This window comes from Pteropus alecto, unplaced genomic scaffold, assembly GCF_000325575.1.
Source record: "Pteropus alecto unplaced genomic scaffold, ASM32557v1 scaffold50, whole genome shotgun sequence".
NCBI classification, from domain to species: Eukaryota; Metazoa; Chordata; class Mammalia; order Chiroptera; family Pteropodidae; genus Pteropus; species Pteropus alecto.
Genome location: NW_006431918.1, coordinates 11834142 through 11859108, shown reverse-complemented (window position 1 = coordinate 11859108; position 24967 = coordinate 11834142). Strand labels below are relative to the sequence as shown.

Genomic DNA, 24967 nt, shown 5'->3' with positions numbered 1-24967 from the left:
CTCACTGACTTAAACATTCAACAAAGAGTGAGCCCCTTTCATAGTCCCAGGTTTGAACCAGGCAACAGAAACACAGAGATAGAGGAGCTGGAAGTGGCTCCTGTCCTCATGGAGTTTACAGTGAGTCACTTAAATCACAGAAAAATTCTGGCCCCAGAACATGAAGACGGAGTCAATGTAATGGATCTCAATGGCTGTGGGACCAGCTTTATTTTATTTTATTTTATTTTATTCCCTTAATTGGAGCGTACATTTTCCTACGTGACAGTAGCCTGAGCTTTAGAATGAACTGACTCCATGTAAGACACACTAAACTAATAACATAACTAATAGTGTGTTGCAGATGTGGGTTGATGCTGATTCTTATTCTTATACTTTACCAGCTTGTTATGCATGTGATATCGCTGAACGACAGACTAACAAGTGTTTTAAGTCAGAGTGCACATTTATAATGGAGGGAGATAGCAAGAAAAATTGAGAAATATTCTCCATAGAGCATTAAGCTTCCGCTGGGTCAACAAACACATCAGGATGTTTCCTTCCGTCTTTTCTGGAGGATCCAAACTAAATAGCCCATCGGATCCTTTTCAGCCCACAAAGGGTTCCCCTGTTGGGAGTCTCTAGTCTGAGCTGGGAAGACCACATCCAAGAATTCATGGGTCCCCCTTTTGTTATGCAGGTGTGCTGTGGATCGACATCCCACTGATATAAACATCAATTTAACAATACTTTGTTCAGACTCCAATGGAAAGAACAGATCATCAGCCAGAATCCTACAGATAATAAAGGGAAAAGATTATGGTGAGTAGAGTATAATTTGTTGAATTTGCTTTAGTTTGGGTTTTATTTTATTTTAGTGTATTAATTGAAGAGAAAAAGGATTTCTGCAAAAGGAGCATTGGGAAAGCATAAAAATACTGGCCTACCAATGGTGAGGAAGTAAATTGCTCACCTTTTAAAGGTCCAGTGACTCTTAAACCCTTGAGGTTTCTTGGGGTGCTCTGTAGGTCCAAAAAATTTAATGGACCTTTAAAAAGTTAGCAGTTTATATTTTGCTCATCTGAGAATCAACATGAATAACTTCTATTTATTTAATATATAACGGATAACATATATACAGGAGGAAAAAAGGCAAGTGTTAAAGATAAGAAACTTCTCAATACCCAACATGCTGGCCTTAGCAATTATAAGTGTTTCAAATAAGAATGTAATGTTTAATGTATTTATTTTAGAGAAAACAAAGTAATAGCCTTATAAAAACATATTATTTACTCAAGCCATGGAAATGGGATGTTTAGACATTATTTTTAATAACGTGATTACTAGAGTATTTTAGAGATACATATAAAATATAAAGCTGGATAATAATAAAGTCAAAGATACTTAGCATTTTCAATGTTTTAATATTTATTCCTCTCGGAGGAAGCAATATATCAAATGTTATTATGATTCAGGGAATATAGTAGATTAAGATTATTAAATTGATTGCTTCTTCTATTTACTCATTCAATACAGGTATTTATTTAGTGCCAGAAATGGAGCAGCTGTGTTAGTTCATGCGGTATTTAGTTATTTTTCTTTATTTTTTTTTCCAGGTATTAATGTATGTGTGTGTGTGTGCATCTTATAAAAGCCAAACCAAAGAATAATGTGGTTTGGAAAAAAAATATCTAATGAGTCACTAGCGTGATGGCATTCCAGCTAAATTTGTAGATTAAACTAAATTCTACAAGCACATGAATTGGGATTCAGCTGAAACTGGTTTTAATATTGGCAGCCCTACATTTATGTATTAAAAACACAGCCACACAATCTTTTCATAATGTATATGTATATCGAATTATCATGATGTACACTTTAAATATCTTACCGTTTTCTCAAGTATACCTCAATAAAACAGATAATACAAAACAAAACAAATAACCACACCCACAGTGTTTATTTCTTGTCGGCCCTGATAGTAAGCCCTTCAAGAAGTTCACTTATTTCATTCACAGCACGACCCTATGTGACAGGCACTACTATTGGCCACATTGTCCAGAAGAAGAAACTGAGACATAGAAAGGTTAATTATCACACAACATGAAGGGTCAGGGCCTGGATTTGAACCCAGGCAGCCTGACTCCAGAGTTCACGACCTCAGTCATTCTATTATGCTGCCTCTCGGGGTACTGGTTATTTAAATCCCATGTTTTCTACTTCTATAACACCATATTCACCGTAAGCACATGTAGGAGGAAGGCTTTAAAATTTGTCTTTCCACAAAACTTTTGCCGAAAATACTGCCTGCTGATGGTGACTTATTTGACATTAAGTACATAATGTACTTAATAGGTAATAAGTAGGTTTCAGATTAATGTGTCACCGGCTTTAGATCTTTCCCATCACCATTAGCATATGCATATTCAAGTGTATAATGATATGCGTGGAACGATTGCGATTCACGTCTATATACATGTGCATCAAAAGGAGTGGCTGCAATAGACTTTGTTAACACACATCTCTGTGAAGAGCACTATTAAAATATGCTAGATGAAGATATTACTTCACTAAGGACATTGTTTTAAATGTACGACAGTGGTTTTAAAGGCATTGTATGTACTAAACTATTATTTTCATCAAAGTGTGAACTTTTAAACATTTTATATAACTTGACAGCGGTCGGGCTCAATTTACTAATAAATATATACAGAAGCATCTATTTATTTAAAAATCCAATATTAAAAAAAATTAGTATTTTAAAAAATATTTTGGTTCTAAAGTAAATAACCATGATTTGCAAAATATCCAGATTCTAATTTCATTGAAAAGCAGCATTTCAGAGCATCCCCATTTCATTAAGCTGCACATGGAAGCCCTTTAAATGTATACAAATTAAGTGAAAGGTGTAATTATTTTCACTAAATCTCTATAGCAAGGATCTGTCTTGTGCATCGTGGAACATACTTCAGAGTTAATGTAAATTACTGTAATAATTGTTGCTTGGCCTACGTTACCTTTACTTTATGAAAACATGTTTCATTTGATCTAATGCTATGTTTATTTCTTTCCAGAAAGTGAGCCATCACTTTTAGAGTTCAAACCATTCAGTAACGGTCCGGTGGTTGGCGGATTTGTTTACCGAGGCTGCCAGTCCGAAAGACTGTATGGAAGCTACGTGTTCGGGGACCGTAATGGGTAGGTTTTCTCATACCACGATTTGATATTTCAGATGACATATCCATTGATTAGTGGGCAAATGGCCACAAAGTACTCAAATGATTGTCTCTTTGGGGGGATTAGGTCTGGGACACACGTAAATATTATTTACTTTTAGTTCCACTATATACTGTGGTTTAATCAAAGAACTTCCTATGAGATGCTTTTTGAACAGACTTGATCAAGTTCCTAAAATAATTCTTATAAGTGCAGAGAAGTCTTTAGAAGGATTATTCGTATTATTTAGGCTTTTCCCTTCATCCTTAACATAAATTTCCTATGATAATGAGTAATTTGGAAACTATTGTTTTACATGAGTTTATAAATATTTTAAAACTTATCGAAGGCTCAGAATTCTTGCTTTTGTGATACTTTGAGGACATTTGTCTCTATTGGTAGGAATACTACCAAATTAAATTTTAGCCTAAAGTCATACCGTGGATATTTTTAAGAAGCTCTGTGATGACACCAAAATTAAGAAACTTGTTTCCCAAGTTGCTGGCATTCAGACATCTGGCAGAGCTGACGTGCTTGGTCGCTACAAGAAACTAGAAAAGTATACTGACCCCGTGATCTTCCCCCTGTCCCTCTCTCTGATTAATAGCACAGCATGGAGTCTAGTCCTGGAGAGGAAGTATCATTCTCTGGATGAAGGGGAGGGCTTTTCTCATGCTCAGGTACTCTTAGTGCCCCCCACCAAACAAAATCTTATCTTTAAGTACTTTTTCCCCACATGAGAATTCCACAGTATTCACACACATTATGGGGTTATAATATTTTTCCCTTTAGAAGCCAGGTCTATGGCACAACAATTACTTATTGAGTTTTATGTTAAACATCTGATTGTATTTTTTAAGCAAAGGCATGTCTTCATTGTACGTTTATGGTATGTTTGTGTTGTAGGAATTTCTTAACTCTCCAGCAAAGTCCAGTGACCAAGCAGTGGCAGGAAAAACCACTCTGTCTCGCCAGCAGCGGTTCTTGTAGAGGTTACTTTTCAGGTCACATATTGGGATTCGGAGAAGACGAATTAGGTACTGTACAAACTATTTCTATTAAGTTCCATTCCCACTCCTTTGCCCAAGAGGCCTTGCTCTGCCCTGAAGAACGAGTATAACCACCTCATCCTCTATGTGTTGGAAATGTAACCTGTGGCAAAGACTACCTGCTAAACAGATTTGAGATGGTCCAGTTACGCATTCTTTTCTAATAACCTTTCTCTGGTGGTTTTTACATCTTATTTCCACTCTGGAAATATAAAAGTAAAACCAAGGGAGGAAAATGGGAGGCAGCAACAAAAGTGAATTTTTGAGTCCTGAATAGAGGGAAAAATTTAAATGTCTACTGATATTTTTGATGCATCTGAGGCATTCGTTTATATTCTCGATCTGAAAACCTTTCCACTTATCCACGTCTTTTGGAATAAATGAAAAATGTGTCGCAATCTGAATTTCACCTTATCCTCTATTTCCTAATTTTTAAATTTTTTGCCCAACAGGGCGTGGAATTTGTACAAGATAATCTGAGTTTTTAGATTTGTTTTTCAACAAAATGGAAATTATTTATATTGATGGTCTATGGGATAACATAACAATTTATTTCTTGGTATATTATCAAAATGTACACATCTTAACAAGCAAAAAGAAATTGAAACTGGAATGCGATCAGAGTGGAAATGCTACTAAATCTAAATTTCAGAGATAAACGTCACTTTCATAATGGCTCCCTTTAAAGAATGATATGCAGACAATTACTACTACACTCCTTCAGCTTCAGAAATGAATTTCTCAGTATTAAGAAAGAAGAGCTGTGTTTCCCATCAAAGTCAGAATACACTCTGTGTTTCCCATCAAAGTCAGAATACACTCTCTTCATACACTATATATATATATAGTGTATGTCAATTGGTAATATACACTGAGGAGAAAAGTCTAGTTGTGAAGAGGGATAGAAATTGCTAGGGGCTAGGACAAGTGCAATTTCAAATGGTATAGTCAAAAAAGATGATACATAAACACAGACTTGAAGGAGTGAAACAAGTGAATCTAGCAGCAACATGCTGAAAGGCAGGAGCCTGAGAAAGTACCTAGAACAAGGGCTGAGGTAGGGACCGAGGGAAGAGCCTGACAGGAGGAGCCCGGGACAGCGGGGGCCTGTGGCCTGTCCCAAGAACTTGCCTCTCGTGTGTTCAAAGCCAAGAGGCCAGTGAGGCTAGAAAGGAGTGAACAAGAGGGCAAAGCATTGCCAACGAGGTCAGAGCATAAGGCGGAACAACACAGCTCACTGTCAGGACTTAAACTACCTTTGCTTTGAGAGAGATTAGAAGCCATTGGAGGGTATTGAAACAAAAGAGTATGATCCAATTTATATGATGTAACTCCCTTTAAAAGAATCACTGTGGCTAGTATGTTGAGAGGAAACATGGAAGGACAAGGATAGAAGCAGGGAGATCAGTGAGGAGGCTATTGCCATAATCCAGGAGAGAGATTACTATCTGCTTGCACTGGAGCATAGTGGGATATGGAGAGAAGTGAGCAAAATCTAGATGCAGGTAGACATGTGAAACTCTGTCATAATCTCTAGGCAAGTGATCTTCCTGATAATATATGTGTGTATACACACACACATATATACATACATGCACATATGTATACACATACATACATACATACATGCAAATACATGTACTGCATATATAAAAATCTGCTAAGCAATAAGAGGAAGTAAGGCCTTGTAATGCTATGAATTAACTTATTGTATTTCTCTCTTCATAGGTGAAGTTTACATTCTATCGAGTAGTAAAAGTATGACTCAGACTCACAATGGAAAACTCTACAAAATTGTAGATCCCAAAAGGTGAGTTTTTTTTACATTCCCTTCAGTCAAGAAATATTCTTCTCCATGTTATTGTAGTGCATTCAAATTAGTGATAGGCAAATTGCAATTAGTAACCAAGAAAGAGGAATGCTTCAGCCCTGTGGTCCATAGTGCTGTCCTGGGAGGAACAGTCTGTGAGGACTAGACCAGACCACACTGAATTTTAGAAGCCTTATTTCGATCACACATTCACATCATCCTTGCTGTTACCAGGGTCCTCAGTGAAATGCCAGACTAGGACCCGGATGTGTGAGGCAGTGGCTTCGGCTCTCGTTGTGGAAACGATAAAACCCCCTTTTCTTTCGAGCAAACTAGAAACATGCTGGCAGCCATTGCAGCTGCTTAATATGATTTTTGTTAGGTAATCAGGATAAATTATTTGGGCAGTTCAAGATCTGAGTCTCTCACGTAAGCCTCTGTGACTAAACAAATGAAAACTGAAAAAGTGTTTTGTTATTCACCTCAGCCGAAGGAAGATTTGAATTTTAATCCTTTGAAGAGCCTATTTATCCCTCCCCCGCTCCTCTCCACCCACCCGTCACGACTTCAACCCACACACAACATTCAAATTACCTCGAATCATAATTAGTCAGTTGTTAACTTCATGGATTAAATTGGGACTATCAGAAACTGCTAAAATTATATACTATTGAATAGATATTAATCATAAGTTCAGAAACATCTGTTCCTGAACCTAAGCAATCTCACAGCCACTACTGTTAAACACCAATAGTTGTCAGACTCTAGCTATACCGTGCTGTGAATTCCAGATTCTTTCTGTACTAACTTACCTTCATCAGCCCATTTGCAAATTTAAATTTCTGAATTTCAAGCCTTTTTTAGAAGAGTGAATTCTTGTAATCTGAAAAGTTTACTGAAAGTAATAATTTAGCTCCATTTGAAAATATCATTTGCGACTTGTAAACTGTATGTTTTTCTGCAAAAGTCACTGACTAACAAAATGGAGATTCTTGTTCTTTTACTGTCTTTTCTGAGAAAAATAAAAGTTGACATTGTTATTGAGAAATAAAAAGAAGAAGAAACAATGCTAAATGGTCTCTCTGCAGGATCACAGATACTCATCTATAACGCGATGATAGCATTCCTTCTCTGTGTTACAGTACACATTTTCTTTCGCAAAAGGGAAGTACCCATCTATAAACTAGAGGGGTTCTTTTCCTCCCTGAGCGTGAAATCAATGTTCTCTTTGTGAAAAGCGAAGTAATGAATGAAAAAAATATCAGATGCTTCAGTGACTGACTAGTGTCAATTCATAAAATAGCAGCATTCTAAAGATTCATAACGAGGGCAAAGGATCTCGCTCTGATCTAATGCCATTCGTTTCAAAATAGTCATTGCTATTCCGTTATGTTTGTCAAAGTTGATGTGCTTTTGCAAGCTTCCTGGTATATTATAATTAATTCTCCCTCCTCCTCACAAAAACCCTTCTCTCATCTGGATTGTTTAGTCTGTTGGTGGTGCATTGAGGTGAATTTTACACCTTCAACCCATTATTAGTGTCTAATTACCAGGGTTGCCATAAGGGACCTTGGCTTTGTGATCTTAGGGCCTCTTCTAGTAGGGTGGTCTCAGAGTGACATACCTGAAAGGCCTGACTTCTCATTATGGTGCCTGTTTCTGGTGAGTTGTGTCATGTGTGGGGCCAGGGTTAAGATGTGTGTTTGATTTTCAGAAGGTGGGGGGGAGTGACAGAGTCCAAAGTGATTATCCTTGTACCCAGTCTGAGGCATAAATTCCAAAATTAGACTGACTATAAGAAAACAAATGTTTTCATAAACATGTGTTGGGAGCCTCATGCTGTTTGGATTTGGATGCCAATGTTTATTATTATAGTATTTCTCCCTAGATGAGCTGAGTTTCTATATAAGTAGAAGTGTTCGTGTATGTGAGCGGGATTATTTTGGAAACACAGGCTAATTACTGGCCTCGCAGTGTTCAGGGTGTCTGCTTTAAAGCAGAACTGTTTTTCTAAAACTTTTGAGGGAGAAATTAAAGAAAGAGCCTCATCAACTGAAAAAAAAAAAAACGAAACAATATACAGACATTTCTTGTTATATCGAATATCTACCTCAAATTAAAATCCTAGGTTAATGGTATTAACCTAGGTATTCTTGTAGAAGAGCCTCAAATTTGTTAGAATGATGTTTTCAGAATAACTTTCAAACACCAATGGACTCCTGGCCCTGGAAGAGACTCATGACAACTTATAAACTTCTTATATTCTATATTAGATGTCATAAAAGTTACTTTCTTCCTCACCATAGGATTTATGGTTTTTCTGTTTTTACATTTAAGAAAGATGAGGGAGTTTAGAAATCGTCTACAATATTCTTAAGTCATTTTGGCAAAAGAAGGCAAGGTGCCAGCTTTACCACCTCGGTCAGAAAAGACAGTTTGGTCTGAGGCTATATGTTACGTAATCATTTACGTAAGTTTCAAATCATCTACAGTGGCATCCCTCTCAGAAAAGGATGGCGAGATATCCGTTACAAAAATCAAAGACCGTTATTTTTAAAAAATTAAATAAGAATACAAGCAGGTTTCTCTAAGCCTTAACTAGAACTCCAGTTATTTATGAAAAAAGCGACAAAGGGATGAATTTTGCCTCCATGTGAGGACACTGCACACACCTCAGGAATGTCATCACATCTCATGGTAGAACGGCATTAGGATCAGACAATACCAGTCATCCAGCTTGCTGGGCCAGCTCACTGGGTCCCCAAAAGTCTCTAGTGCTGGGTTCTGCATGGCCTCTCTGGGCAGCTCCTTCGGCCAGCAGTTCCAGAAAAACAGATTCCGATACAATGAGCACTAAGCTGGGCAATTATTTTAGTGTCACTTAGCAGTGCCACCTGCTAAGTACATAGCAAGACTAGGAGCAAGTTCATCCTGGTAGGACAGGGAGGTGGTCCGTCTTGCCTCTGAATCTTCCTTGGTGTGGGAACCTGCATTCGGCTCTTGCAGCACAGTGTGCACCTTGGTCTGGTTTAAAGTGCCGATGACCATTCTGCCCTGCTTCTTTGTGCAGAGTGCTACGAAGATAATTAAATGGTATATTTAAAACATATTACATTCTTTAGTATCATTGGTGTTCGTTCCATGTAGTCAAGAATTATTTTCAGGTGCTCTATCTTTCAACTTCTAAGGTTTCTCAGTTCCACAAGTGGGGTAAAGGTGTCCTTGGAGCTTTAACGAGCTCTTCACACCTAGTTTTTGAATGTGTAAGACATGTCTTGGTTTCTTGTTCTGTATTAAATCTTTTCACAATCAAACATGCTCCTGGGGAATGGAAACTAAAGAATTCTAATAGAATTATTAACTTATTCTAATAGAATTATTAACTTGATTGTGATAGAACACAAATTTTTTCACACTTTTGACAAAGATTATTTCATTTTTGTTTCAGATGAACTTAAACCAAATAACCCTTTTATTGATTCTGAAATGTTTCCGGGTTATTTCTCCAGGAATTTGTAAAACAAAATTATTCTTAATCATGTTGCTTTAACTACTATGTGCCCGGTCTTACTGTATTTTAACATACTGCTTATCTGTTACCCAACCAAGGCTTATGGACTATTCCCTTACGAGGTCTATAAATTAACAATGCGAATTCCAGGCTCAAGAAGTCATTTTACAGAAATGCTGTATGTACCCCAAACTCCTATGTGACCAATATCAAAACTGCTCTTTCTGCCTCCTCGATACTGCTCCCTTGATGGCCCCACTCCCTGCCCTTTGTTTATTTATTTATTTTCTTAATATCTTCATCTTACTCCTTATTATACTGGATGCTGAAGAGTGCTTAAAAAAAAAAAAATCACTTGGTAAGAGGAAATGAGTTCTATTTATCCTTTGCATATGTCTCAGGGAGCCGGCAGGCGGTTCTGCCATCCTAAAGAAAGTCATGCATCACACAGAGGCTTTAGCCCGATAAGCTCGCCTCATCCCAATTCATCAGCCAAAGTTTCATGCAAGCGGCCCCCTAGGTTGATAAATCCCCACCGTGCCTGTTGACCCAGCTGCCAAGTCCTCTTGCTGCAGGCGGTGTTTTCATGGCCACCCTGACAGTAATGCAAACTGTTTAGCAGCTCCATTGACCTTTCAGCTATTAACAGGGACACAGGCTCCACTAGGGACCAGTTTTCAAACATGACAGAATTTCTTAACACTAGAGGTCATGAACAAGTATATGCCCTATAAAAATCCATTCAGCATAGCAGATTTGAAGACTAAAAGACAAGGAAGCACGTTCCACATTTTTGCTATTTTTATTTTTTAATATATCCAATAACTAAAAATGGATATGTACTTATCTGCCAGCTTTTATTTTATTCTTAATGTACTATATTTTATGTTGTGGTACACGATCACTTGTTAACTAAAAAATCAGTTCTGAGCTGCCAGGCAGCACCTGACATTTTAAAGTTTTAAAGATGTATTACAAAAGAATGAGATGAGATCAAAGTCAAAACTTCAAATGAATGGATGAGCATGCATACATAATATATGGTAATGGCCTAAGCATAACTGGAATTTTTTCATACTTTACCAAGATTTGCATATGTTTATGTGTGTAGACACACTTAAACATACTTGAGTAGTCTATTTCAAAATAAATAATAAATATTATATAAAAATGTATGAAAAATTTTTTAATCTAAGGGCTATGTTATAAAATGCTTATATAAGTCTTATATGTATATCTATTTCCTGGAGATGTGACATGATCACAGCCTTCAAAGGAATTTTCTGCTTTATACTAATTATAATCTCTCTTAAGCACTCAAATTTGAATGTTGCAATATCAGTTCCTACAGTAATTGTACAGATTGCCATGAAAATTGATTGAATTGCCACTTATAAATGGCATTTGTTAAAAAGACATAAAGGAAGTATATGAATAGTGAAGAATGTATTTTTGAAATGAGACTCATTTGTTAAGAGTCAAAAACTCTTCGAAGCCCTTCTGTTTAATCCCCATGTCTCCCCGCTCCCTCCTCCCCGACAGTGGTAGAAGTCTGACAGTATTAGACCTTCTGAATATCTAATACTTTTATTGCGAGGCAGTGTATCATCAGGTAATGCAGTGCTTGAGATAAAGGCAGATTTAATCTTTCATAAAATAGCCACGTACATTTGTAAAAAAAGTGTTTTCTAGAGGAATATGTGCTTCTTAATGAAAAAAACTGCATCTTAGCATCATTTTTTAAAAACTAATCCATTTTAGTCATGTTAAAAAATCTCTTTAATTGACTTGTTTTTGTCAACACTGACAAATGAATCAAAAAGTATAACATGAAAATTTGAAAATGTGTCACCCCAATAGTCTTCAAAGAGAATTTAAACTGACATTTCTGTATTCTTTTAAAGGACAGAAACTTGTTTCAAATCTTTAATTCTCCTTTAAAGCACTTGGTGATATTTAAAAATTTCCCCTTAAAAATAAAGTTAAAACACTAGTAAGTCTACAGCTTTATAAGTGGGAAAAAGATCTTTTAGATGATTTTAAAAAGAAAAATACTTTGTCTTTTAAATTATATTGTAATGAAAGTGTTATTTAAAATGCCTGTTTTCCCGGACATTTCTTATTTAGTGTCTAAAATTTTTATCAATTATGGTTTATAAGTTAAAAAAATTGATTTTGGACATAAAATTCCGAACAAAATGTATTTCTTTCTTTACATTGGGAAGCGATGGCATTGTTTTTTTAATTGTATCTTAATCTTTTAGTTTTTATTTATCATATCAAAGTAAGTACAATTATACTTTTATGATTAAATCAGGAGATTCACTCAGCCTACAAGTATCTTTTGCATGTTTCCTGTGTTCAAGATATTATATTCTGTGCTATGGAAGGAGAATATAAATAAGAACTTAGTCCCATCCTCTAAGAGCTAATTTTTACCTAAATTGGGAGATTGCACACATTATCAAAAATGTAAATAACATGACCTGAGAGAACACTTTCAGACAAGAAAGTTGTGCCAGACATTATACACGTTGCTGAATTAATGGTCCAGAAGGCTATGTGTACTGAGGTGGGTAAAATACTGTGATTTGGCCTCGTCTATTCTGCTAATGTGTGATTTTTTTTTTAACACCAATTAATTCACATATAAAAGAGGATGATGACTGTATAACATGGCAATTAGGTAGCTTTTCAAGCAAGTATAGCAAAAACTATAAGAAAAGGAACAAGCCTTAGAAGGAACCTTCTCAGTTGAGTGTTAAAATGAAAATAAGGGCCTATGCTTGGTTCCCCGCCCCCACCCCAAAGGCATTCCTACAGCCTTGCATGGCTCCCTGCAGGTAGCGCTTCCCTAGCGTTCAAAGCTTCCTTTCCATCACCATCTTTGTGTTTCTAATCTTCCCTGAGGCAGCAGCCTCCAGCTACTCTACTGCCTAGCTGCTCACTGGGTTGCCCAGACTCTCTCCCAAGGTACCAAGTTTTGTTTTCCCTTGTGCTGTAGTTATACAAAGTCACATCGGTCTTCAGGGATCTGCCTCAACACTATTTTACCCATAAGTTCTATTACTTCGAATATGTCATTTTATAGAGTACAGATTTTTTGGGGACATGTACAATGAATTAAAGTGGAAAGGCCTATATTTCTATATTCACCACTAATAATTATAGTAGACCAGTCTCTGAATTTAGGACATTGCAAACATAATACAACAAATATATAAGGCAATCTAATAAAATTGGACTTTTTTTTCTAAAAGCAAATGACGTTATCATCTAGTTTCAATCATCATTTCTCCTAAGTTTGCCCTTTAATGAAATAGATAACTTCATTTCCTAACTTTACCGTGGAAATACATACATTGAGTTAACCTGATAAAGTTGAACGAAGGAGATCCACACACCCTTTTAGAAACCTGTGTGGTGTGATAGTGGTGTTGGGATAGATTAACAGGGCTTGAAATATGGGTGCCTTTCTCCCTTTTTCCTAAGGTAAGGGGACCAGTTGAGAGTAAAGAACTCTGAGCTAGGAAAGAGTTCCAAGCCATGGTGACTAGCTGTGTGAAAGCCATTTAAATTCTGTACATGTTCTGATCCTTTAATTTGAGAACAACAAAACTGGCCCTGTCTCATGAGGATAAAGTTGAATATGAAATTACTGAAAACTGTTAAGTGGCTCCATTACTTGCATTTATTATGGTTGTATCTTTAACCATAGAACAAAATTTAGTGGATATTTGAGAAAATTCTAGTAATCATTTTAGCACTAGGCAGCTAAACCCATGGCTCACTTCACCGAATCACCACACCTCTGTCCCCTTCGAGTTTAGTGCCTCCTCAGGCCCAAACTGCCCAGGTATTAAAGCCAGTCAATGCTATTTCTAAGTGAGCATATGCTCAGCATTTAAATCGAAGACCTCAAAATGAAGACAACATCGGTCACAGAGAAAACAAGGCCCAGCTCCATGTTTTGGCACATTTTAGAACAGAGAAATGCAGTAGTTCGAGACACTGGCTGGAAATAAGACATAACATTGGTCTTACCCAGCCTAAATTAGAGTTCTAGATATGTACAGTGCAAATAAAAAAAAATTAGCACATAATGTGTATAAATTCAGAGTTATTCATGAATTTAAGTAATCTTTCCCCTGACTCCAAAATCAGGGTTACTCACTCAGGGCATATATAGAAAGATTTTTCTGCAGACTACATATAATATAATGTCAAGGAGGCATTCCTTACGAATGAAATGAATGCAGTGGCTCATAAAACATTCAATTTTTTTGGTATACTTCAAATCGTACTTAAAAAATACTGTTAGGAAATGTGTATTGCCATCTATTCTGCCATGAAGTCCCAATGAGACCAATATTGTATGGTTACACAGAAAAGATTTCATTTCCTCTGTTCTCCTACCTGGAATGTGTATTATGAATGTATAAGATTCCTGATAGCCAAATTGGATTTGTGTAATTTATTACCGTTTTACTAGCTACTTTTAAAGGGCTACATGTTGTCATAAGACAAGTGGAATCCAAAATTCTCTTCCTCATGGGTAAACTGACACCGAAAACATGAGCAAGAAGAATTTAGTGAATGCCTAAACTAAAGAAAATTATCCAGACTAAAATAATTCTAGATTTTTGTTTAGATCCCATCTAAGTGTGTATATATGTAGTAATTATGTATACATACGATGGTTTATTTGAAGGTGACCAGTAATAACAAAGTTCAAATTTACTTGTTTTATTTCCCTTTTTCCTCATTTCATGTAAAGGAACCCTATTCTTTTCAATGGAAGAAATGGCATCAGAACAAAGTGTGAGCGGAGGGGGATAGGTTGGCTCATCAAAAATCTTTATCAGACTTTACACAATATATTACCAGAAAAATGAATTTTAATACATTGAGTTAACTCCCAGATGGAAAAAACAAGCATATCTCTTTATGTCATGCTTACTTCTTAGCCTGTTATTTATTTACTATCATTAGAGTGTAAAAATGCTTCTTTTACAATGAATTTAACCATGCCTTAGAAGAATTCTATAAGACTTGAGTTAATTTAGGCAATATAAATATAGTGTTTTAGTTTTATGCTTATGAAATAAAAGTATAGCAATTAGATTTTAATATCCCTCCCCTAATTAGTCCATATGTTCTTACTATCTGCACTCAATAGCATGGAAAAGAAACACTCTTAAAATCCCATATTCTTATTAATTTCATTCATTCATTCATTCAGTAGGTTTTTAATAAGCATCTTCCATGTACTATTACAGTCTTCTAGGTCCTGGAGAGACAACAGAGAAGAAAGGGAAATATTTGTCTTCGTGGAGTTTACATTCCAGAAAAAGTATTTGAAAAGTTTCTACTATATGCATTCGATTCAATTTAACAAAAACTTATTGAATACCTATATAGTATTGTCTTCGTTGCTATGAATATAAGTAGTTAAAGGAGATAAAATACTTTGGTGGCTTAAATGTCATCTTTCTATAACATCTTTCAATTCTAAACTAATTGCCCCCTCATCTATATTCCTATGTTACTTCACTTGCACCTATATAATGACAAAGATCGCACTGAATTATTCTTTTGGTTTTGCACGTTTGTCTTTTCCATGGTGTCTCCATGAGGATCAGGACCCTGTTTTGTTTATGTCTTATTCCCATGAAGAGCACAGTACCTGCCTGAGTAAATGACTGGACTTGAAGAGGACTGAATATGTAGCTTTTGCCCTCAGAAAGCTTTAGTTTCGATTGGGAAGTGAAAAGGAGATAGGATAACCCAGTCCTTAAGTGAAGTCCTATAAGAGATGGCTATGTTTTATGTAATATTAATGTTCAAGGATCTCCAATAGAATAAGAGTTTGAAAGAGAGGGAGAGAATTTATTGGACATGATAAGTGAGGAATGTTAGTTGTTAACTTCATAAAAGAAAAAAAAAGATTATTTTCCTAAGTATTTAAATAAAAACTTAAGGGAATCCTAATGTTTATATATGACAGCCACAGTCTTACATAAGCTAAGGCAAACAAGCCAAAATATGAAATAATTCCATCTACCAATAGGTAAGTGTTTACTAAATCTTAGGCCAAAAAAACCCCCCAACACAACAACTTAGAATTCCCCCCAACAATCTGAGTTTCCACATATTTGAGGGTTTGGTGAATAACAGTCAAAGCACCTAACTGGTCAGATGTCCACCCTGAAGAACTGCACTTCGGTGCTGGACCCTCATTGTCATGTCCTCATCCCTTCCTCCAGTGTGCGTGAATCAACGCCCCACGCTTCGCCTTAAACAGGCAACCTCTTCTGGTGGTGGTTGTTTACCTGGAGCCGCCTACATTCTTTTTTTTTTTTTTACTGTTGCTATTTATGTATTTATTTTATAAAATATTATTGGGGTTACATTGATTGATAAGATCAAATAAGTTTCAAGTGTACAATTCAACAGTATGTCTTATCTATATTGCATTGTGTGTTCACTACCCAAAGTTGAATATTTGAATATTTGAATATTTGACCCGTTTTACAGCTATCAACTCCCCTCCCCCTTTCCCTCTGGTAACCACTAATCCACAGTATGTGTCCATGAGTCTCTGTTTGTCATGTTTGTTTGTCATGTTTGTTTGTTTTTATCACCTACATTCCTGATGTAAATGGTGTCTTCGCCTCTTTAGATTTATCTGCTCAGGCATCAACCAAATTGTCAAGTAGGACGTGAGCTATGTGCCTGCAGATTTTTGTGTCACATGTAATATATTTTGACATATTCTACTTCTGGATCTCTTTTCTTGAATGAGTGAGAAAGAGGGCAAACAAGTGACTAACAAGTAGAATTGGATAAACAGAATTTCAGTTACCAGTAAAATTGGAACACTTGTTTATTGAATGCCATTTAGTAACTGATCTTAGCCTATGACTCAGAAGAACTTCATGGCCACTGAAAAATGGCTCTTCTGGTGGTCAAAAATGGCACCATTATCTCACAAACTTTTTATATGATGCAGAAAGAGAACAGACTTGCGCTATCAAACAACAACGAGAAGAAGGCAAAGAAAATACCCTCACTTTCCTTGGCATTTACCATTTTCTCCACCTCCTCCCACCCCGCATTTACTCCCAGAAAGTCTTCTTTGGGAAACATGTGGAAAGTATTTGTTAATGTTTTCTGAGTCAAAACACGCTCAGTCCATGGAATGTCTTAGGGGACCTTTCACATTTCTAGATTTAAATAAGAAGTGCAATAGATTTAAGGGGCTTTTCTGAATTGTCATGTCGGTTGAAAAACACAGTACTTTCAACTTAGAGTAGGACTTTTACTGGAGAGAAGCACTAAAGAAGTCGCCATATATTTTTAACATAGTTTTGAGTCATTGTAGAAACAGCCTGAGGTTAGGCCCCAAAATTATTATCGCTTTTCATAATGCCAAAGGGACATAAGAAGACAACTGAATCTAAAGGGCCTAATTATTTGCTTCTTTCAGAAAACTATATCATTTACCTCTTGTGGTGGTTTTGACCTATAATTATCACCTTCTTTGTTATGGTACTAAGGGGTCCTACTGCCTTGGCCATCCTAATGATGGCGATTTGACCCGTGATGACAGGTTTGTTTACATTCCTTAACTGAAAAGAGTGTTCTCACCACACTGTGGCACAGGTAACAGTGACTGATGAGAGGAGGACCACTGCACATTTTTTCCCAAAGCTTAGGTAGTGAGTAGCTGGTTGTGACTACGATCGCAGCCCGGCCCAGCTCGAAAGACAGTCTCTTATTTCAAAACCAGTTAAGAACCATAAAAATCTTCTGAAGACATCTTGGTCCCTGTCTAAATAGTGGCAATGGTAGAGCAATTTTTTAAAAAGTCTATGACTTTTTACTTGGCAGATTCTGTTGCTGTTTGCTACCAGTAACATTCTTTTTCTTCATAGCAGGACAAAATCAAAAAAATTTAAATGTCCTTATAGATAGTCACCTTCATCTATATGATTCTTTGCACAAAGAGTTGAAATTTTGAGTCAATGGCACACACACACACACACACACACACACACACAGTGTGATATCCTTTCAATAAGAATCCGTCTGAAAAAAGCATCTCAAAAGAAATGTGAAATTGAAATAAAAATAGATTCCCATCTTTTTAGGCGACAAGAGCTCATTTTGATGAATGCCTTCGGCCTTGTGATGTTGCCAATATGCCAATAACAAGTGCAACCTATCTCAGATACTATTCCTAAAAATAGGAAAAAGTTTAAAAATATCTATACATCTTTATTTTAAAAATTGTGATTGCTAGAAAGTCTTCGCTACCAAATGTAAAATATCAATATAACGAAATTACATTTTTAATCGATGAGTTTTGATCACGTTAAAGTTTCTTACGTTAAAATTTCTTACAATGTTTACTATGTTCTCTTTGGTTCAAGACTGGCCATTTTGCTTCCTCACCAGAGTCTCTTTTTTATTCTTAGAAAGTTGTCAATCTTTCTGAGTCACTTACAAAAAACGTCTGCTTAGAAAGCAAGAGACATGCTTCGTAAGCGACAAAATCGCTAGATTTCGTTCCAATATTGATATTCAATGAAAATACACTTTCAACTGTGGTCTTTGATGCAGACCTCTCGTGCCTGAGGAATGCAGAGCGGCTGTCCAGCCTGCCCAGACACTGGCTTCGGAGTGCTCCCGGCTCTGTCGGAATGGCTACTGTACTCCCACGGGAACGTGCTGCTGCAGCCCAGGATGGGAAGGAGACTTCTGCAGAATCGGTTAGTATTTCTGTTGTCCCTGCAAAAGACTGGGCATGGCACAGTCCTTAGCGACTCAGGGACTTCACACCAGTTATTTCCTTTGGAATTATCTAGTGTTCAACATTTAGCTATTTACAGGGATGTTAATGCTCGGTCTGCTCCTGAACTTGTAAATGTAATCTTTCCCATTTTCTTAATGTAGACAGTTCACATGTGTAAGTTAATCATAAACATAAGAGACTTTTAAATAATCGAGTCCTTTCAAAAAGTAAAAACTGAAAACAGTTAGATCAGCTAGATCATCTCTATGGGCTCTGCATTTGAGATTTCACACCAGCCAATGACTTCGTGTTTGCAGAGCCCCCTCCAAGTGCCAGCATTTTCCAGACACCCTATAAATGCCCTCCCTAACTTTACTGCTTGCTCTCTGGCTACAGTGCACTAAAAACAGGGTTCTTCAGTGAGTATTATTAAATAAAAGGGGAAACGCAATTATCTAGAGGCTACATGAGATTTTAAAATCTTTTTTGCCACTGCCTCGTGAACTATCAACTAGGTGTGCCATGTTCAGAGAAAGAGCAAAGGAGGTTTATTGCAGGGTTATTCTGTCCTTTAGAGAGTTCCTCAATTACATGCAATGATGTTTACATTCTACTTGGTGTGAAGTAAGAAAATCAGATAAATTTAGACACAGAGAGTCTAAGATGTACATATTGAAAATGCATTTTCAGGAGAAATTTCCTTTCCTCTCTTTTCATTGTATCTATATGAGATGATGGATGTTAACTAAACTTCCTGCGACAATCATTTCACAATCTATGAAAATCAAAGAATCATGCTGTACACTTTAAACTTACACAGTGATGTATGTCAGTTATTTCTTAATGAAGCTGGAAAAATGGTTGCCATAAGGATAAAAAAAATACATGTTCAGCAACCAGCATATACATATTATTTACAAAATATTCTCATCTCTGCTATTTCAAAATTTAAGTATCTTATGCCAATGAATATTAAAATTCCCAAGTTAAATTTTAATATTATTCTTAATTCATAAACGTTATCTTTTTCTTTATCCTAAACATGTATTTCCTTCAAAAACAATTAGAATCAGAACTTGTCTGCTTTATATATTGTGTGACAAAAAGTAGCCAACATTTAAAGTCACATATGCAGCATACATTTTAAGCTTAAATTGCTTCAGCACTAATAGTATTACATGGTTGACTTATACTATGGTTACACATCTAGGAAACAGTAGTAATTAAAACTCAACAGAAAATAAGTAATTACATTATTTATAACAAATGCTTACATTTTATTGACAGTCTGTCTCCCTTTTCCTCAGTTGACCAAACAATGAGAATCAATGTTCAAACGCACTAATATTCTAATTCCTGATAATATATCTTCCCTCTGCTTCCTTTGATGCCTGACAATATGTATTCTCTCTGCTTCTTTTATATAGTGTCCATTCTGTTTTATTCCTTTCTTTGCATTTTGCGTAACTGCTCAAACTGCCAGATAACAAATACTTATGGAATTCCTTCTAGTAACAGTATGTTTAACCTGAGGGTAAACAAATTATTTTGAATATGGATGCCATTATATAGACACCATAATAGGTATTAATAATAACGTGATATAAATGAAAATAGACGTTCTTTGAGTTAACATGAAGTTTTATTTCAATAAAGTACTTTAATCTTTCCACTAAATCAATCTAATTTGAATATGTAAGATAAACCAGAAAGAACCATTTTATAAAAGTGATTTATTTGTGATATTTTTGACCCAAGCAAGAACTTTATTCCTATACTCACATAGTTTATTCATCTCCCACAAATTTAAAAAAGAAAATAGTCTATTCTTGTTCTTCCTTTCCAAGTGTCAACCACAGATCCCCAGATTTTGATTAATTCATTTGCAGAGGTTAAAATGACCTTGTCCCCTGAACCTATAAGGAAATGTATTGGGAGAATTTGATTCTGCATAAAGGGGCTGCACCTCAGATTTATCCTGTCAGTAAAAGACAATGAAGTGATGTTCCCAGTTTTCTCTCTCTGTGTCACTTTAGCTGTAAATCTTTACGTTCCCACCTATATTATGGTGGTAAAAATCTTTTTATAAAGAGATTCTGTGCTGTAGAGCAACCCTAAAAAGGACTGCTTAAGAACATCCTTTATTGGTTGACTGCACTGATCCAGGAAGGGCATCCACAGTGCACAGAGGTGACACATATGCCGCCTACCCCTGAACCCCGGGAGCGAGGAGGAGGCATCCTAGAAGTCTAAGTGGTGGACATTCCATCTAACTAAAATAAAAAACTGCCTATCCCTTTATGTTGCATTAAAGATTCTCGGGCCACCGGGCCCCTCTCGTGGGCCAGGCCCGTCCCACAGCGCGGTCCCAGCCCAGAGGGTGGGAATGCTGAGGCCCCCTGCTGGAACGCCCCAGTGGAGCCAGACTCAGAAGAACTGAAACACTCATTTGAAAGAGTCGGCTCTGCAAGGGATTGATTGAAAGTGTTCCCCGTGTAGGTGCTTCTCTGGAAATGTCTCCCGTTCTCCACTGAGTTCTGGCCCCCAAGTCACTGTGGGTCTGCGAGCCTTCTTCCCTTCTTGTCTTCGTCATCCTTTGGACCACTTTGTGACCGGCTTCCTCCTGTTTTCCCTCCCTTCCCTTACTCATCAAATATTTGTCAGCCTTATACTTGGTGCTGTTTCTGACACACGCAATGAGAATGTGATTTTATTGCTTTTTTTTTTCCTCTCAGCAAAATGTGAGCCAGCATGTCGTCATGGAGGCGTCTGTGTTAGACCGAACAAATGCCTCTGCAAAAAAGGCTATCTTGGTCCTCAGTGTGAACAAGTGGACAGAAACATCCGCAGAGTGACCAGGGCAGGTATTCTTGATCAGATCATTGACATGACATCTTATTTGCTGGATCTAACAAGTTACATTGTATAGTTTCTGGGACTGAATATTCCTTTCCAATGGGCATTTATTTTTTATCCTGTCATTAAAAAGAAAGACTGTTATCCTGCTACACACTCCTGTGATTTCATTTTCTTTTATTAATTTAATAATAATTTCCAGAAATGTGCAGATTCTGTGTGTGTATGTTGGCATGTTTGTTCACATACACACGTACACACACACACTCACAACCCCTGTACACGTGGTTGCAGAACAGATGGGTTTATAAAAAGATATATTTCCTTGTGTGGAGTAATTTACACAGAAATTCCATTGTAAATTGATAACGGAATTTTTATATTACCAGAAGAGATTATTTGACTTCCCAGGAATTTTCTGTCTGTAATAACTAAAGTCAACTTTAATGGAGTTTTGAAACATTACTGTGCAATCTGATGGATCTAATAAAAAAAAGGCAATATTTTTATATTAAAGGACTATAATGTGAGAATGTTTCAGAACTCCCTGATGAATTTATAAATGGGCAACTTGATATAAAATTGTAATCTTCATTTTTATCAATGTATCCAATTACAGAATGTTATGCACTTACTTTTTATTGGCAGAGAAATCTGGTTACTCTAGCTTAATATCAAGATTGTTCTCAAGCGTTTTATAATTAAATCATAACGGCATATTCTAAAACCAATCTTCCTAAAAGGTCTGCTTTTATTGTATATTTTATTTAACAATAGGCACTGGGTTTGTGTTACATATTTATATTTTTTATTTTATTTTTATAATATAGACATCACCTAGATGAAACACCTTTACCCTGTCCTGTAAAATACTAAAGTTACATTTTTCACCAACTTAATTGGAAAGAAGGGGCGTGAGAGAGCAGTCTTTAATGTGCTGTGGATCTAATCTAGCAATGTATCCTTGTGCCAACATGTAATCATTAACGACGGATGAAAAAGCAAGAAAACAGCCAATCTTTATAAAATTCCAGCATTAAACATTTGTAAAGTGCTTTTCACCATAGCAAGACTGTCAGAGTATATGTGATTAGAATGTTGCAGATTGCACACTCAATCGAACCTCACTGGAGAAGAGCTCACTCGTTTTTAACAAATCCTGGCTATGTAAGCTGTCACTTGTACAAGTTTTTAATATAACAATTCTTGCCAAACATAACTTTCCATGTATATGTTCCTTCAGAGTTCAATGAAAATCCTCCTTGGTGAATGTGTATGAATAAATATCTGTAAATGTTCTGTTCAGGCTTTGAAAGAAATGCTATGTTCTAACTTACAACTGCAAAAAGTCTCGTAGACATTTTTCTTAATGGTTTTCAAGGCCAGCTCTCCATGATTGGATTATAACAAAACTATAAGGCCTCCTTGCACTACTGAAAAAAAACATCTACCTGTGACACACGCGCACCCACTGTAGGTTGTCTTCCTGTAAACATCTGTTCCTCCGGAATCTAAATTGAAGAGCAGTATAGATTATGCAGCACAGGCTGACCTTCCAAACGGGCTCCTTATTTTTGGAATACGAACCTCAACTAAAAAGAATAAAATCTCGTAACTAGTATTTCTCTATTGTTTTAAAGCCGGAGATTGGCAATTAAAGCACAGTCAGCATTTATACAGAAACCACAATGTAGAAAGGTTGGTTAAGTACACTGCTCTTGTCTTCCATATATGATTACTTAAGTTTCAAGTGACCTCATGCCAAATGGAAATGGGTTGAGAAATCTTGGTTCAGTGCTTGGTGAACAATAGCCTGCATTAAAAAGTGCATGCATAATTTTGCACAATTTAGATTCAATTGACAGTCTATTCAAAGACGTCTCAGGATTAAATGAGCATGGAGACCAAATTGCCCTCTTACCCCAGAAAAGGGGTGGTCCCTTCTAGTCACACTAACACTTCATTGGCCCAACAGTGTGACAAATCTTGCAGTGAACCCTGCAGTAGCCTGCATCTGTAGGTTAATAGCAGTCTTTTGTCTCCCTTGCTTTCTCTCCATAGCCCTTTTACTGAATTCCATCACAGAAAGTTTTACAATTAAAAAAAAAAAAAAATGTCCTGACAACCATTTTTGTAAATGGACCTTACCATCTAATCATCCCTTATTCAACGTGGGTGACATTAACAAAACGTGAACTTCTTGTGAGGGAGCCAGCTGTCTAAATCTGTCAAATTGTGCAGTTTTATTACACATTCTCCCGTTCATAGTTTCACTGAAACAATGATACTGCTATATATTCAGCAAAATCTAAAAAATCCAGTGTTTCTTCTTACAGCCTTAATCTTTCCATCTCTTCCAAAATAATCTTTCCAAAAGAAAAGGTGTTATTTTGCCATTAGTTCTCTTATTTAAAAATATCTATATTAAATTGACTATGCCCGATTTTTTTTTATACAACCCTTTCCCAAATAAGAGTTTCAAATGACTTCGAAAAACATATGTACCTCAGGTGTCATTGCTTCTTCTATTGTGAGTCATTAGAATAAATGACCAAAGTCTTCTAAAAAGAAGATAGCAAGATCCATGGATATTACACCCAAGCAAAGAAAGCGGCTATCAGAGTCATTTCTGTCCCTGAGAGAGACGTAAATAGCAATGGCTAATTAATGGCTACATATTTTAAATTCAGTGGTCATTTCAAAAAAAAATCTTTTTAACTTTTCTCTCAAGTAGATCTTTAAAATACGTGACTGGAGAATTGTCTTAAATGATTCATGATGAGAGGCAGGTAGGAATTGATGAAAATGTCCAAGATAGGAAAGAGTTATTGCTTCATCACACAAATAGCAATATCTACATCTATTTGCTTCATAAAGCACACAGTCAGGATGGAAGAAAAACGTCCTCGGTATGAATGCAGACGTGTGAGATAAAGATAAAAGAATAAGGTAGAAAAATGTATATTGTTACCCCTTTGCCCATTCGAGGGCTGAATATTTGAAATGCCGTTATGGTAGTTATAAAGAGTTGGAAAAAAACTTTCTGCCACTGCTTCTGCTAAGCTGTTGTCTTAGTTGATAGAACCTTGTTTTCTGTATAAGATAATGAGAAGAAAATTGAATTGGCACATCATTAAAGGGGAAAGAAGGGAAGTTTTAAGAAACCGGAGTGATGATAAAAAATGCTTCCATCCATACCTTTTCTCCTTGGAATTTTGTTTCAATGTAGCTATTGTAAAAGATGCATTTTATTTTATCACAAAGAATACTCAGAGGTTTTCTCAGATTAATGGACTATCTCATCAGGAAAGAGCAAAGAAACCTACACATACAATATATACACACAATCTGAATAGAAAATCATTCTCTTTCATTTAGATACTTCAAAGCAGGCACTTCTATATTTATTTCTTTGAAAACGATTATATAATAATGTACCAACAATTTTTAATATATTACTTTTAAATATTGTTTTTCTGTCTGAATCATAAACTATACAACAAAGCTTAATAGTATAAGATACGAGGTTAAACGCCACATCTAGGGTCTTTTAAAGCACATATTAATTAAAACTTTTATTAGTCTAACTTTCTTAGCTTTGAAACATAAACGAGAAGCCAAGTTCAAATTTTTAAGAGGAAAAAGAAGGCATACCATAGGCAGTTGTAGTCTAGTCTGATCAATAAAGTTTCTGAGCATCTCTATAGAATGTAACCTATGGTATTTCTCTCTCTCTCTCTCTCTCTCTC

The 24967-nt window shown here is 36.2% G+C and overlaps 2 protein-coding genes across 2 annotated transcripts in view; one reads left to right on the top strand and one right to left on the bottom strand.

Moving 5' to 3' along the window:
* Positions 1-21370, top strand: part of HHIP (hedgehog interacting protein) — an 83097-nt gene extending 61727 nt beyond the window's left edge. Inside the window, exons 8-13 of the mRNA XM_006906292.1 lie at positions 680-801; positions 3054-3177; positions 4102-4232; positions 5973-6054; positions 18191-18339; positions 21098-21370. Of these exons, the coding sequence (XP_006906354.1) occupies positions 680-801; positions 3054-3177; positions 4102-4232; positions 5973-6054; positions 18191-18339; positions 21098-21291 (802 nt within the window). The 3' untranslated portion in view covers positions 21292-21370. The remainder of the gene's footprint in view (positions 1-679; positions 802-3053; positions 3178-4101; positions 4233-5972; positions 6055-18190; positions 18340-21097) is intronic.
* The window catches only part of ANAPC10 (anaphase promoting complex subunit 10), a 261204-nt gene that overhangs the window by 64677 nt on the left and 171560 nt on the right, over positions 1-24967 (bottom strand). The window lies entirely within an intron of this gene.